The sequence below is a fragment of the Thalassophryne amazonica genome, chromosome 13, assembly GCF_902500255.1.
Source record: "Thalassophryne amazonica chromosome 13, fThaAma1.1, whole genome shotgun sequence".
Classification (NCBI taxonomy): Eukaryota; Metazoa; Chordata; class Actinopteri; order Batrachoidiformes; family Batrachoididae; genus Thalassophryne; species Thalassophryne amazonica.
The window spans coordinates 53889363-53906277 of record NC_047115.1 but is presented as its reverse complement, the minus strand read 5'-3'; the positions used below and the strand labels follow the sequence as shown (position 1 = coordinate 53906277).

The following is a 16915-nucleotide window of genomic DNA, read 5'->3' as shown; positions in this document are numbered from 1 at the left end:
TTAAAGGAATAAACATTGTTTAGTGTTGCACCCATTTTATTTGATCAGTGGTTAAGTCATTCAGAGGCCCAGTGTCCACACCCAAAGTGAGATCTGTTTGTAGCAGTTTGACCAGAAAATCTTAAACACAAACCATGTGAGCCACTTTCAATGGCTCACAAAATGTAATAAAAACTAAAAAGGAAAAAAATTTGTATACTGTACCATATAAAAGAAAAAGCTCTGAGACATGATAAGAAGTGCATAAAGTATAACATTTACAAATGCATTTGGGAAAAAATGATGGGATATGTGGTATGATCTTTTTCTTAAAAAACCTTGATTATCCTATAAAGTATTGATTATTAAAGGGAGTTGTTAAATCCAGCTGTTTAGAGCATTTGAAACAGATTACTATTTGAAAAGCAGTCAAGCACAGCACATATAAATAAGACAGCTTTGTAGCTTCTGCACAATTAATATATGTCAAATGAGAAAAAGTTAAAGTTTATGTTGTGCAGAACTTACAACCAAACATAACTGAGCTGACAAATCTACGTATGGAGCCAACTTACAGCAGGACATTTTACAAACGAACAGATAAAAGATTCAAGGCTGTCTACCCACTCAATTAAGTGGTTTTAATAAGACATTAGTGTTTGTTCAATGCTTGAATCTGAAGAGAAAAGTACCACACTGAAAAACAGAAAAAAAAAGTCTAAATCTGCTGATTAAAAAATTTGCTGTACATTTTTATTTACATCTGAGCTGCCAAAAGGTATAAAAGTATCAATATTCACAAATGACTATACAATAATCCTTAATCAGTAGGTCCAAAAGCTGGTGTTATATTTGCCCCAAATGTAAAAAATATTCACCCAGTGTTTTAAAAATATAAAACAAATATATAACACATTTAACAAAATGTTACCACATTATAGACGTATAATAGTGCAACTACCTAATGTGTACACATATTTTAAGAAGAGATTTAAAAAAGTAATAAATCTTTAAAATATCTATTAAAAAGAGGATGTCTGCATATTAATTCTGCAGGCATCATTTAAAAAGGCACGGTGGCCCTGGGAGACGAAGCAAAACAAAGTTTACACAAGACTAAAAATGGAGTACGGTTACAGGCATCCCGGGATTTAATCAGAGGAGGAAGAGGCAAAACCAGGGTTTGTAGCCACAAGAACAACAAAAAATAAAGGTAGGGACTGTGGGGCTGTGCAGGATGACACGGCGAGACACAGGAGGTAAAAACCATTGCTGAGGTAAAGGTCACACAGATGTGGTCATTCCGTCTGCAGCATTATTGACCTCATTTTTGTTGGAGTCCAGGCCTTTGGCGGCATTCATGTCATTACGGAGGTTCTCAGCTGCTTTCTTCATAGTTTTCAGCTCACCAGGGTGAGGTGTTGCCCGTCGAAGCAGTGTTCCCTGCAACAAGGGGACAAAGTTACATGCACAGAGGGCACTTGAAGGGTAAAATCTACTGCATGTGTGAGATTTATCTGGTGCTTTTTTCTAGTATATGGACAGTATTTGCCTCTGTACACATGACAATGGAGCTGAAATGAAACCACCAAGAGAGGCTTATAGTGTAAACTTTCAGTTTACACTAATTTTGGGTAACAGATTTTCGATCACATCGGACAAAATGACCCATCACTTCACAATGCACTTCCATTAAAATCCCCTCACATGTATTGGACAGAGCAGTCTGGCCGTGCCCAGTCGCAACAGAGGTACGAAATGAAGTTCAGCTCTAACACTAGGCGATTCGAGGAAAGTGGGTACCGTATTTCCTTGATTAAAAGCCCTGGCGTTTATTTTTTCAAACTGTGCTAAGACCCAGTGTTGCCGACCGAATGGTCCCCCTAAAAATTGGTCCGTCGTGCCTTCACTGCGCATGTGTCGTTTCTGTGCATCAGCCGGGGTTCACCGATTATCACCTCGTTTCTGCTTAAAACTGCACTCCCAGTAATCATCTATCTCAACGACACATATCTGAAGCTTTTGTACAACAATCATTTCCACATAAATTCAGCATTATTTCATAATAAAAGACGGAGGAAGCGATCAGAGCATTGCAGCCAGACGAGCTGCTAGCTGCTGCATTCACTCATTTCAAAGCATCAGTAGCGACTCACTGATTATCGCCTCGTTTCTGCTTAAAACTGACTTCAGAATGATTTAAGAGGTTTTACTTTGTCATCTGATGGTTAATAATCATATTATTCCCTTTGATCACTTTGGGTGTAGAGAGTCAGACTCAGACAAGCTGCTGTGGTCCCAAATGACACGTGCAGTGAAGGCAGGGTGGACCAATTTTTAGGGAGGGACTGTTTGGTCTGTGACACCGGTGCCTAAATGAGGCACACCTTTATTCAAGGCCAGCAATTATTAACAAAATGCTGCTTGCTGCCTGCACTGTAATATGGTGTTAAGTTTCACATATATCTATATACAACCGCTTTAGATCAGAGCCGTTTGCATGGCTGTGAACCCTCTCCGCAGCCTGGTCAAAACGACAGACCGCAAGTGCTTGGTTACTTCTCCAGTTTCACTCCTTCCTCTCCTGTCATATTTGAAAGTTTTTGCAGTGTGCACACGATTACATTTCGATCATGGATACGTTTGGCAGAAACGTCCGCAAATATGACCAACTTTATAACACAGAGTTCAAAAACTACAAAGGCCCTCAAATGACCCTTAAATTCATGGAGAGAAATTGCGTGTACTGTACCATTGGTTTAGAAGTTGATGATTGCATAAAGAAGTGGAGCTCGTTGAGGGACAAACTGATCTAGAAAAAGTCACTGTTCCTGTGGTAAATTGCATTAAGACTCCCGCCAACACGACAGAGAACTTTAAAAGGGTCACGCACACGTCAAAGTTATTGTATAGTTACAGAGTTGTAGAAGCATAAATCAGGCTTTAGGATTTTAAGGTACCACTCAGCAGTGGACTTAGAAAAAAAAGAGTGACTCGACCAAATGTAATCCTTGTAATGCACATAATCCAGCACTTATTTGGGGCAGGCGTTTATTTTTATCAGACAAAGTTTTGACCCAGCCAATAAATGAGACAGGTCCCTATTCAAGGCTTTTAATCAAGGAAATATGTAAGCCTAATTGGTATTCGGGATTCCGTGTAGATCGTTCAGTGCCTCGTGACTGTAACTAATCCGTTACATACATATAATGGCTTTTATTCATTTTATGCATATAGCTGATTTAGTCCACTTTATACATAATACAGATTTTAATGGACAAAATTCACTGGTGCATCTGAATCCATTATATGCGGGCTTTACTGTACTCCATTAACCAAGTACAGACATTTTTATACACAGTCTCTCCATTTGTAGAGCGCATGTGTGATATGACAAAATAAATATAAGGATTATTGTTCATACAAATCACTTTGACAGCCAGATGTCTTTTTTTTTTTTTAAGACAAAACAGGGAATGGACACAAACATTTCCAAACCTCAGTACATCTTGGAGATTTACATCAACCATTAAGAAATACAAACAGTATGACACTGTATGGCACACCTCGCTGTAGACTGCAAGATGGATTTTCAAACAAGACAAATCAATTATAGGCTCAGTTCTCCCATGTGCCTTCTTCTGTCTAACTGCATCAAAAGTTTCACATAATTTTTTTTTTTTAAGAAAATCCTTCTCCACTCCATGATACAACACACAAGTGTTGCACAATGCAGGTTCTCTGATCACAGCCGCAGAAGCCTGGAACTCCTTCAGAGTCGTGGGTATGTTTCCTCACTAATCTACCCCTTGTACAGTTACTCATTTTGAGAGATTTATCATACAGCACCATGCTGTTTGCATGTCTTAATAAGTGACATAACTGAAGCCCAAGACATATTCAGTGACTTGAAAAAGGTCATGTATTTGTGTACTGAGTTGTTCAAAGAAAACTGCCTTTAACAGTGATGACCTTTTACTATCAATAACGTTTATATTTAATTTGTTCAATTACGTATGGGCCCTAAATATGAATAAAAATAAATATGTATAACAATAGTTTTAATTCCTAAATGGTTTTGTCACACCCCTCAAAGTTGAAAGTCTACAGTACAAGCAAGGATAGTCACAGTACTAGAATTACAAACTCAATACAAATACATGATACTCAATACCATTTTGTATACCAAAGAATGGGAGAGAGAAAAATTAAGAGGCTTTTTTATATAAAGATGAGAACAACACCAAAAATAACATCATTTTGTAGTATATTTTACATAGGCAGTGCAAAAAAAAGGCAATATTTTCAGGTTATCTGAAGTACTGGGGGGGTGTATTTATGTGTTCCTTGTAAAGACTTCTAAGCTCAAATGTGTTACTGAGCACATCCATATTTTTTTTCTGAGTGCATCACTTTCCCCAAGTTTCCAAGTTGGGATTGCAGCAATAGTATAAAGCTGTTGGATGTGGACGTTACGGTTACGACACCAAATGACACAATCTTGTCATATCCATCACCACTCTTTGGCCAACTTTACTTTTTATGACCAATGGTTACATTGTGTCACAGCTGGCTGATCTCTGACTCTGAGGTGCTACAAAACACTGGATCTTCATCCGCTTCTGACTTAGAAGTCAGAGCTTTGACACCAAACAACACTTAAACATGACCTATCACTGCTTTTTTTTCTTGCTAGCTTTCGTTTTTATTATCAAAGAAGGCAAAGACAGCCTGTTGGTATTGATATTGTTGCATATGAATATCTAATTAGATAGTACTTTTTAGTATTGGTTAATGTCTGAGTATCAATTTTGTTGATAATTCTACTAGAGCACATCTTCATTGTTTCAGTTCAACTTGTACAGAAGCAACATTCCAAAAATTGTGTCACTCTCCAAATACATATGTACCTGACGAATGTTACGCCTTCAAATTCAAGTGGTAACTAGGCCTACTAGTCTTACCTTTTCATCATCCTCATTCTCATCATCCTCATCCAGGAAGTGAATGGCACTGACCCGGTTTGTGGCTTTGTCTTCCCACGTGTCTGCTGGCACATCATTAACAAGACTCTCCAGAGCTCCAAAACGTGTGAGATTATCAGAACCTGTTGGAGTTTTTGAACCACGAATATACATTTGTTGAATTAGGAACTGTGAATACATTAAAATCCATATTAAACAGAGTTACAACATAAATGCAGAAATGAGAACACATTGGGTGAATACATTGGCTGATAAATGTCAATATGGGTGTTCTGATTACTTTTACGTAATGTGTCAACACAAGAAATGAAAGCTGTCACATAACTCTGTGTTCATAAGAGGCTGAAACTGCCAGATCACAGTTTCAAATCCCAGCTAAGTCACAGGCTTACAGCAACACAATCTTCCCCGCCCCCAACCCCACTCATCTGACCTCTGCCGGCCTCGTATCTGATTCTCTTTCACAACCATGTAACTAAAACATGTTTCATTTCTTTGTGAAGACTCAAAATGACAGCAAGCACAGCAGTAAATCAGAAATATACAACAGATATAAGTGCAACAGTGTGAAGAAAACAACAAAAAAACAGTATCAGGCGGCGATGGAGCTTCAACTCCACTCTTAAGAGTGCGTGAGCATTTAATGGCAGCAGGCCAGCCTCTGCTAAGCCTCTTTATCCGTCCAATCTGATGCATTTTTGAAAAACATAACCAAGAAGGGTCTCAAGAGAGGAGAAAGGTCCTGATCTGTTACAAGCACCACGATTACTCACAGGACCTCAAAATCAGGATCTGACACTGCAGATACCACCTCACGATAACATCATCAAAAACTTCTAAACAATGTAATATATGAGGACTAAGAGACTGAAGCCAGTGATTATGAGAAACTTATTTTAAGAACTGTCACATCTCCTCCTAAAAGCAATAACAGACACTAATCAAAAAGTGCTGACAGATAGTGGATGGACTGTTTTAGCTGGATTACCTTTGCTGTCACATTCAGAGGGCTGCTGAGGGAGCAGCACACAAGTGAGCACCTTCTCGCCTGTGTCAGGATCCACGTCAGTCTGGAAGGTCAGGAGAGGCTGCGACTGATTCTCTGACAACCATAAGGCCTTCAGTTGCAGTGTGGTCAATGACATCGGTAAATGGCTGAGCCTAAACACAAATGGGAAACAAAAAACAGTAAATATCAACAAGGCCATTATACAAGTGGAATAAAATCCCACTGCACCTCAAGCAATCAGCTGGAGCTTCTACAGGTAGATTCATTTTATAATCGTGTATGACATGTATGATAATTGGTATGACACGCTTATTTGTGCCTGGTAATCTTCATATATGTTCCATAGACTTGTTTGTACATTGTGTAATTTATTCTTAGCTAGTCTGACACCTAATTTACTTTACTTACGTTTTTTTCTACCTACTATAAATATTTCAAAACTTTTTTCTGATACAGTGATAACTACGTATAAATGGGGGTAGTCACTAGCCCGACAAAATAAGGCAATAGACTCTTATCCTGTCCCTTAAACATGAGTAAAAATAGAATGATAGCTACGTATAAGAGGGGGCGATCACTAGCCCGACAAACCAAGATGATGGACTCTTACGCTAGTCCCTTAAACAAAGGTTAAAATATTATGATGGCTATGTATACAGTGAGGAAAATTAGTATTTGAACACCCTGCGATTTTGCAAGTTCTCCCACATAGAAATCATGGAGAGGTCTGAAATTTTCATCTTAGTTGCATGTCTACTGTGAGAGACATAATCTAAAAAAAAAATTCAGAAAATCGCAATGAATGATTTTTTAATAATTTATTTGTATGTTTCTCCATGTAATGTGGAGTTGCGTCAGGAAGGGCATCCGGCGTAAAACCTGTGCCAAATCAACATGCAGATCCACCTTGGATTTGCTGTGGCGACCCCGAGTGCAAACAAGGGAGCAGCCGAAGGGACTTACCTTTACTATTTGTATGTTACTGCTGCAAATAAGTATTTGAACACCTGTGAAAATCAATGTTAATAATTGGTACAGTAGCCTTTGTTTGCAATTACAATTCTTGACCACATTTTCACACACTGCAACAAGGATTTTGGTCCACTCCTCCACACAGATCTTCTCCAAATCTTTCAGGTTTGGAGTTGCAGCTCCCTCAAAAGATTTTCTATTGAGTTCAGGTCTGGAGACTGGCCAGGCCACTCCAGGACCTTGAAATGCTTCTTACGGAGACCCTCCGTAGTTGCCCCGGCTGTGTGTTTGGGGTCATTGTCATGCTGGAAGACCCAGCCATCTTCAATGCTCTTACTGAAGGAAGGAGGTTGTTTGCCAAAATCTCACAATACATGACCCCATTCATCCTCCCTTCAATACGGTGCAGTCGTCCTGTCCCCTTTGCAGAAAAGCACCCCCAAAGTATGATGTTTCCACCCACATGCTTCATGGTTGGGATAGTTTTCTTGGGGTTGTTCTCATCCTCTAAACATGGTAAGTGGAGTTGATTCCAAAAAGCTCTATTCTGGTCTCATCTGACCACATGACCTTCTCCCATGCCTCCTCTGGATCATCCAGATGGTCACTGGTGAACTTCAAACGGGCCTGGACATGTGCTGGCTTGAGCAGGGGGACCTTGCTGCCCTGCAGGATTTTAAACCATGACAGCATCATGTGTTACTAATGTAATCTTTGTGACTGTGGACCCAGCGCTCTTCAGGTCATTGACCAGGTCCTCCTGTGTAGTTCTGAGCTTTCTCAGAATCATCCTTGCCCCACAAAGTGAGATCTTGCATGGAATCCCAGACCAAGGGAAATCAACAGTTATCTTGTGTTTCTTCCACTTTCTAATAAATAATCATAACAGTTGTTGTCTTCTACCAAGCTGTGTTGCCTGTTGTCCTGTAGTCCATCCCAGCCTTGTGCAGGTCTACAGTTTTGTCCCTGGTGTCCTTAGACAGGTCTTTGGTCTTGACTATGGTGGACAGGTTGGAGTGTGATTGAGTGTGTGAACAGGTGTCTTTTATACAGGTAACAAGTTCAAACAGGTGCAATTAATACAGGTAAAGAGTGCAGAATAAGAGGGCTTCTTATAAATAAATATTATAAATACTTATTTTCCTCACTGTAAGAGGGGGCGGTCACTAGTCCGGCAAACCAAGGTGATAGACTCATAACCTAGTCCCTTAAACAAGGGTAGACCTCTTATTTCCAACTCGCCCTGTGATTATGATGTTACATCCCCAAACCCTACCTAATATCTAAGTTTGGGGTTTCCATTAGAAAGCATGTAGAAGATAGAATTTGTCTGCCTATAGTAGCTATCCATAACCTAACCAGTAGGATAAACTTTAGATAGAAACCTAAAACATTATATCTTAGCTTCTGTTTATATACACTCAACAAAAATATAAATGCAACACTTTTGGTTTTGCTCCCATTTTGTATGAGATGAACTCAAAGATCTAAAACTTTTTCCACATATACAATATCACCATTTCCCTCAAATATTGTTCACAAACCAGTCTAAATCTGTGATAGTGAGCACTTCTCCTTTGCTGAGATAATCCATCCCACCTCACAGGTGTGCCATATCAAGATGCTAATTAGACACCATGATTAGTGCACAGGTGTGCCTTAGACTGTCCACAATAAAAGGCCACTCTGAAAGGTGCAGTTTTGTTTTATTGGGGGGGGGGTACCAGTCAGTATCTGGTGTGACCACCATTTGCCTCATGCAGTGCAACACATCTCCTTCGCATAGAGTTATCAGGTTGTCAATTGTGGCCTGTGGAATGTTGGTCCACTCCTCTTCAATGGCTGTGCAAAGTTGCTGGATATTGGCAGGAACTGGTACACGCTGTCGTATACGCCGGTCCAGAGCATCCCAAACATACTCAATGGGTGACATGTCCAGTGAGTATGCCGGCCATGCAAGAACTGGGACATTTTCAGCTTCCAAGAATTGTGTACAGATCCTTGCAACATGGGGCCGTGCATTATCCTGCTGCAACATGAGGTGATGTTCTTGGATGTATGGCACAACAATGGGCCTCAGGATCTCGTCACGGTATCTCTGTGCATTCAAAATGCCATCAATAAAATGCACCTGTGTTCTTCATCCATAACAGATGCCTGCCCATACCATAACCCCACCGCCACCATGGGCCACTCGATCCACAACACTGACATCAGAAAACTGCTCACCCACACGACACCACACACGCTGTCTGCCATCTGCCCTGAACAGTGTGAACCGGGATTCATCCGTGAAGAGAACACCTCTCCAACGTGCCAAACACCAGTGAATGTGAGCATTTGCCCACTCAAGTCGGTTACGACGATGAACTGGAGTCAGGTTGAGACCCCGATGAGGACGACGAGCACGCAGATGAGCTTCCATGAGACGGTTTCTGACAGTTTGTGCAGAAATTCTTTGGTTATGCAAACCGATTGTTTCAGCAGCTGTCCGAGTGGCTGATCTCAGACGATCTTGGAGGTGAACATGCTGATGTGGAGGTCCTGGGCTGGTGTAGTTACACGTGGTCTGCGGTTGTGAGGCTGGTTGGATGTACTGCCAAATTCTCTGAAACGCCTTTGGAGACGGCCTATGGTAGAGAAATGAACATTCAATACACGAGCAACAGCTCTGGTTGACATTCCTGCTGTCAGCATGCCAGTTGCACGCTCCCTCAAATCTTGCGACATCTATGGCATTGTGCTGTGTGATAAAACTGCACCTTTCAGAGTGGCCTTTTATTGTGGGCAGTCTAAGGCACACCTGTGCACTAATCATGGTGTCTAATCAGCATCTTGATATGGCACACCTGTGAGGTGGGATGGATTATCTCAGCAAAGGAGAAGTGCTCACTATCTCAGATTTAGATTGGTTTGTGAACAATATTTGAGGGAAATGGTGATATTGTGTATGTGGAAGAAGTTTTAGATCTTTGAGTTCATCTCATACAAAATGGGAGCAAAACCAAAAGTGTTGCGTTTATATTAGCTACAATCACAGCTTAACCTACTAGCTATTAATTATCTAATAATCACCTGCCTAGGCCTCATTCGCCTTATATATATGCCAGTTAAACGTTGTTCGGATCAGTCTTCATTTTTAGGGTTTTGTTTTCATTTTATTTTCTTACGATGATTTTGCTACCTAAGTGGTAACTAGGCCTACCACTGTCAACGCTAAATTACCTGGAATTTATCCCTCTCTGTCGAGCTAGTTAAGGGCTAACCTGGCCTACATGTTGCGCAGCCGCGAGCCCAGAGCTCTCCTTAAAACCATATATAAACTACCCACAGTCACCTGACTTTAATACAGAAGATTTGAGCTGCATGTAATGATTCAGCCTTTAGAAAAATCAGCAGATGCAGATGGCAACATAAGTGCCAAACAAATGGATAAAGCAGTAGAGCATTGGCAAGTCTGTGCATGACCTGGGTGGGACTAATGAAGCCTGAACACGCGCCCACTCAGAAGTACCAAAGACATAAAGCTAACAGGCATGATCTCAGCACAGCAATCCATACTGTCTCAGATATTTGCCATAAAACACTCAGAAAAGACAGGCACAGTCTGTTACACAACAGCTAGCAGCCGCTGTTCTGGACTTGGTTCAGCGGCACATGCTGGCTTAAAATATCTGGATGAGATAATAAAAATAAAAATGAAAGGGGAAACTAGTTACAGAGACTAAAACTGTTTTTTTTTTTTGTAGCTGGCTATAAAGATGTTAATTTCTCCTCTAAAGTGCATATCTCTCGGAAATAAAATATCAAATGAGCTGACTATTCTAAATAAAGAAAGAACTGAAAATATTGATGTATTTCATTTCATTTTTGGTGCTATATGCTCAGAGAAATGGAGTCATAAACATGGGGAAATTAGCATGATTTCACCTGCCTCTGATAAACGCTCATCATCTCAGGTCATGCCCCTAAAATGCATGGGGGAAAATGTAATTTTTTATAGTGCAAATCAGTGTTTTTTGTGGACTTTTGATGGTGAATATGTCAAAATGTGTATTTTGCAAGGATATAGTCACATGACTAGTGTTGCTTATTGGGTGGATAGTCAGAGGTTTTTTTTTTTTTAAATAGTGTGTCTTGTACAAATAGTACAAGTGAAGGCTAGCACAGTGTTACAATGGTCTTGAAAACATGGATCTAAACACGGATTTTATCCTTTCCTTTCGCACGGCCAGGAGAAAATTCTTAAAGCCCGTTTCCTCTCCAAAAAGCATGGAAACTGGCGTGTTTGTGGTTTGCACCATGATGCCGCGCCATGCTAAAGTAAGATGGTATGTGCGGGACACAGTCTCGAAGAGGAAGCCGCTTCTGTAATCATGGAGTCAGATGAGTGGCCGTTTTTAACATAATATTTATCACATTTATTTCTGGGACAATATATTATCGACAAAAACAACTATCATGACAGTCCTGTGGGAGCAATAAGGAGCAAACATGTTACTAATGTCTTGATTTCATGCATCTATTGTCCAGCAAGATCAAAACAAGCATACCATATACTTCAGTGAAAACCTACTACTTATGTCTTCTGTGTAGAATAGCTTTGTGCAACAGCAAAAATTCTGCCTTGATTATTTTAATAAAGGTTTTAAAGGGCTAGTCCTTGATAATCGTTTCAAACAATATTCAAATCATATTTTCTGCCCCTGCATATTGTTTATTTTGTTTTGACTTAAATGGTGAACAAAGACAAAAAAGAAACATGAATGAGCTCTGACAGCTGGCAGAGACCACATGTGGGAGGACTGTGGACTCCCAATCATGCAAACAAAAACAATTTGATCATTTGTTGGACTTGAAGCTTTAACATTGTTAAAGTGTGTCCCCTCTGTCTTGGTTGTTTCAACCCTAATATTGTCATTAGCTTGTGTTCAAAACATAAGAAAAAAAATCTGGTAATACAACCCCTGGCAAAAATTATGGAATCACCGGCCTCAGAGGATGTTCATTCAGTTGTTTAATTTTGTAGAAAAAAAGCAGATCACAGACATGACACAAAACTAAAGTCATTTCAAATGGCAACTTTCTGGCTTTAAGAAACACTATAAGAAATCAAGAAAAAAACATTGTGGCAGTCAGTAATGGTTACTTTTTTAGACCAAGCAGAGGAAAAAATTATGGAATCACTCAATTCTGAGGAAAAAATTATGGAATCACCCTGTAAATTTTCATCCCCCAAATTAACACCTGCATCAAATCAGATATGCTCATTGACAATGACCCTATGCCATGACATTGACCCTATGTGTCTTTTTGCAAGGAATGTTTCTGCAGTTTTTGCTCTATGGCAAGATGCATTATCATCTTGAAAAATGATTTCATCATCCCCAAACATCCTTTCAATTGTCCAAAATATCAACATAAACTTGTGCATTTATTGATGATGTAATGACAGCCATCTCCCCAGTGCCATTACCTGACATGCAGCCCCATATCATCAATGACTGTGGAAATTTACATGTTCTCTTCAGGCAGTCATCTTTATAAATCTCATTGGAAAGGCACCAAACAAAAGTTCCAGCATCATCACCTTGCCCAATGCAGATTCGAGATTCATCACTGAATATGACTTTCATCCAGTCATCCACAGTCCACAATTGCTTTTCCTTAGCCCATTGTAACCTTGTTTTTTCTGTTTAGGTGTTAATGATGCCTTTCGTTTAGCTTTTCTGTATGTAAATCCCATTTCCTTTAGGCGGTTTCTTACAGTTCGGTCACAGACGTTGACTCCAGTTTCCTCCCATTCGTTCCTCATTTGTTGTGTTGTGCATTTTTCGATTTTTGAGACATATTGCTTTAAGTTTTCTGTCTTGACGCTTTGATGTCTTCCTTGGTCTACCAGTATGTTTGCCTTTAACAACCTTCCCATGTTGTTTGTATTTGGTCCAGAGTTTAGACACAGCTGACTGTGAACAACCAACATCTTTTGCAACATTGCGTGATGATTTACTCTTTTAAGAGTTTGATAATCCTCTCCTTTGTTTCAATTGACATCTCTCGTGTTGGAGCCATGATTCATGTCAGTCCACTTGGTGCAACAGCTCTCCAAGGTGTGTTCACTCCTTTTTAGATGCAGACTAACGAGCACATCTGATATGATGCAGGTGTTAGTTTTGGGGATGAAAATTTACAGGGTGATTCCGTAATTTTTTCCTCAGAATTGAGTGATTCCATATTTTTTCATCTGCTTGGTCTAAAAAGTAACCGTTACTGACTGCCACAATCTTTTTTTCTTGATTTCTTATAGTGTTTCTTAAAGCCAGAAAGTTGCCATTTGAAATGACTTTAGTTTTGTGTCATGTCTGTGATCTGCCTTTTTTCTACAAAATTAAACAACTGAACGAACATCCTCCAAGGCCGGTGATTCCATAATTTTTGCCAGGGGTTGTACTTGTACTATGTTAGGATGGAAAACTTTACAGTCCTTGCTTTTATTGTGATAAGAAACCAAGAAATACCTGAACTTAATAAATAAACCTGCTGTACCTGTTTCCAGAGACATCAAACACATGCAGTTCTGTGGCTTGTGACAGCTCTGATGGTATCCTTGTCAGCCTGTTTTCTCGCACACAGAAGACATTTAGGCCACTGCAGCCACCGATCTTAAGAACAGAAAAAAAAAAAACACAACGTGATTAGTCTTGATGCAACTCAATGCATACAGATGACAAGTGACACTATCAAACATTGAGTGAGGCCAAAGGCCAAATGAGATGTTTCTCCTAGACCACTCGCCTCATCCACCATGAGGACCCCTAGAACTGAAGGGCGCTGTCACTTTGAATGGTCACATGATGTGATCTAAAATAGCGTGGGGAAAGACATTACATTACTTCCAGTTTGCTTCGACATCAGATCAGTCGCAGGCGTGACAATACGCGCTGTCGACGTGTTTTACTAGAGATACATTGTGCATTTGTGAGTGGTATTTGTGCTTGAATTCCAGATTTACGTAATTATTTGTTTGAATTTAGTTATATTTCTGTTGCTGGGACCTTAGTGTGGCCTTCAACTATTCAGAGGACTTGGATAATATCACCCGACAATGATATAAAACCAAATTAGCAGCAGCAGGACTGCATCTAGTATTTACCAACTCAAAGCTGGACTATGGAAAAATGATCCCACACAATGGCCAGATGCTCAATATCCTGATATTTATTCCTACCTCATAGACACACCAGACAATTACAAACCCAATTCCAATGAAGTTGGGATGTTGTGTAAGATGTAAATTACAAACAGAATACAATGATTTGCAAATCCTCTTCAACCTATATTCAACTGAATACACCACAAAGACAAGATATTTAATGTTCAAACTGATAAACTTATTGTTTTTGTGCAAATATTGGCTCATTTTGAAATGGATGCCTGCAACATGTTTCAAAAAAGCTGGGACAGTGGCATGTTTACCACTGTGTTACATCACCTTTCCATCTAACAACACTTGATAAGCGTTTGGGAACTGAGGACACCAATTGCTGAAGGTGGAATTCTTTCCCATTCTTGCTTGATGTACGACTTCAGTTGTTCAACAGTCCGGGGTCTCCGTTGTCGTATTCTGCGCCACACATTTCCAATGCGCGACAGGTCAGGACTGCAGGCAGGCCAGTCTAGTACCCACACTCTTTTACTACGAAGCCATGCTGTTGTCACACGTGCAGAATGTGGCTTGGCATTGTCTTGCTGAAATAAGCAGGAACGTCCCTGAAAAAGATGTTGCGTGGATGGCAGCATGTGTTGCTCCAAAACCTGGATGTACCTTTCAGCAATGATGGTGCCATCACAGATGTGTAAGTTGCCCATGCCATGGGCACTAACACACCCCCATACCATCACAGATGCTGGCTTTTGAACTTTGCGCTGGTAACAATCTGGATGGTCCTTTTCCTCTTTTGTCCAGAGGACACAACGTCCATGATTTCCAAAAACAATTTGAAATGTGGACTCATCAGACCAAAGTACACGTTTCCACTTTGCGTCTGTCCATTTCAAATGAGCGCGGGCCCAGAGAAGGTGCCGGTATTTCTGGATGTTGTTGATGTACTCGTATGTCTTTCGCTCTGCATGGTAGAGTTTCAACTTGCACTTGTAGATGTAGCGATGAACTGTGTTAACTGACAATGGTTTTCTGAAGTGTTCCTGAGCCCACACAGTACGATCCTTTACACAATGATGTCGGTTTTTAATGCAGTACCGCCTGATGGATCGAAGGTCACGGGCATTCAATGTTGGTTTTCGGCCTTGCCGCTTAGGCGTCGAAAGTTCTCCAGATTCTCTGAATCTTCTGATTATATTATGGACTGTAGATGCTGGAATCCCTAAATTTCTTACAACTGAACATTGAGAAACATTGTTCTTAAACTGTTGGACTATTTTTTCATACAGTTGTTCACAAAGTGGTGATCCTCGCCCCATATTTGCTTGTGAATGACTGAGCTCCTTTTATACACAATCATGACATTCATGTGTTTCCAATTAGGTGTTCTTTGAGCATTCATCAACTTTCCCAGTCTTTTGTTGTCCCATCCCAACTTTTTTGAAATGTGTTGCAGGCATTCGTTTCAAAATGACCAAATATTTGCACAAAAACAAAGGGTATCAGTTTGAACATTAAGGCTGAATCTCAATTCTACCCCTTGGCCCTTCTCCTCCGTTTTGCGAGGACACGAGAGACAGAGGGGTGTCTCAATTCTCTTTTTGGAGTGAAGCGGAGGGGTAGGTGGAGGGCTACAAACCCCTTCAAACAGAGTGAATCTGGATGCACACTCCATTTGGAGGGGTAGGAGGAGCTTACCGCTGTCTCAACAGAAACAAGCATGGCGGAGAAAGAGCCACACAAATGTAACCAGCTTTCATTACAATTTACGCTGTTTAGAAAGTTATAACTTGCCAAAAAAAACTTTACAGGCAACTGCCTATGACAGCAACGTGTATGCTGCTGGATGTATGTTGCGTATATTGTCGTTCTGAAGAATATCGTAACTTCGCTCATGCGCCGAGGCGTTATAATGCACATACACACGAACTCTATGATAAGACACTTTTATTTCTCACAATGGAGAAAATCACAATAAAGGATAAGCATGTTAATTTGTATGTTCATAAATCTTTGGATAATAGCGATTCCTGCTGTTGGATTGCAAGGTCTGTAACAGGTGTGTATTTTGTAAACAAACAGGGAGCCCTGATCACACTCGGGCAGAAAATGAGAAGTTTCACCAATGAGAGTAAGTTGGAAAATATATACACACACGTATACGTATAACACACAACCTGATGTCCTAATAGACTGCTATTATTTGTCAAGGAAATTTCTAAAGGAAATAGGGCTGGATGCAAAAAAATGGGAGAATTTGAAAAAGAAATATAAGGTTAACTGAACTAGATGCAGCCCATAACATACATACAGGTGCTGTTCATATAATTAGAATATCATGAAAAAGTTGATTTATTTCAGTAATTCCCTTCAAAAAGTGAAACTTGTATCATGTATATATTCATTCCACACAGACTGATATATTTCAAGTGTTTATTTATTTGAATTACTAATTAATTAATTACTAATCAATCAATTAATGATTAACCAATTAACAATATTAGTTTACTATTATTAACATTAATTAATTACTAATTAATTATTAATACTATTTATTATTATTATTAGAAATTATTAATTAAATAAATAAATTATTAATACCACAAAATTCTCCGACATGATTGCGATGTGTCGAAGAAATCTATGACCTTCTATTTCTTTGCATTTACACAGAAAGGCGAGAAAATAAAAAGAGCAACAAGTTGCACTTCGGTTGCCATGTTGACAAACAGTGCAGACGGCAGTTTGAGAGGAGCAGTTTTTTTCCCCATAAGGCAGAGCAGCGTCTCAATTCATAGGGCTTGAGGC

The 16915-nt window shown here is 39.8% G+C and overlaps 1 protein-coding gene across 1 annotated transcript in view; it reads right to left on the bottom strand.

The window, feature by feature from the left end:
* Nucleotides 1-16915, bottom strand: part of lrrc1 (leucine rich repeat containing 1) — a 90618-nt gene continuing 73703 nt past the window's right edge. Inside the window, exons 9-12 of the mRNA XM_034184374.1 lie at nt 13492-13607; nt 5953-6125; nt 4944-5086; nt 1-1422 (exon numbers count right to left, since the gene is read on the bottom strand). Of these exons, the coding sequence (XP_034040265.1) occupies nt 1264-1422; nt 4944-5086; nt 5953-6125; nt 13492-13607 (591 nt within the window). The 3' untranslated portion in view covers nt 1-1263. The remainder of the gene's footprint in view (nt 1423-4943; nt 5087-5952; nt 6126-13491; nt 13608-16915) is intronic.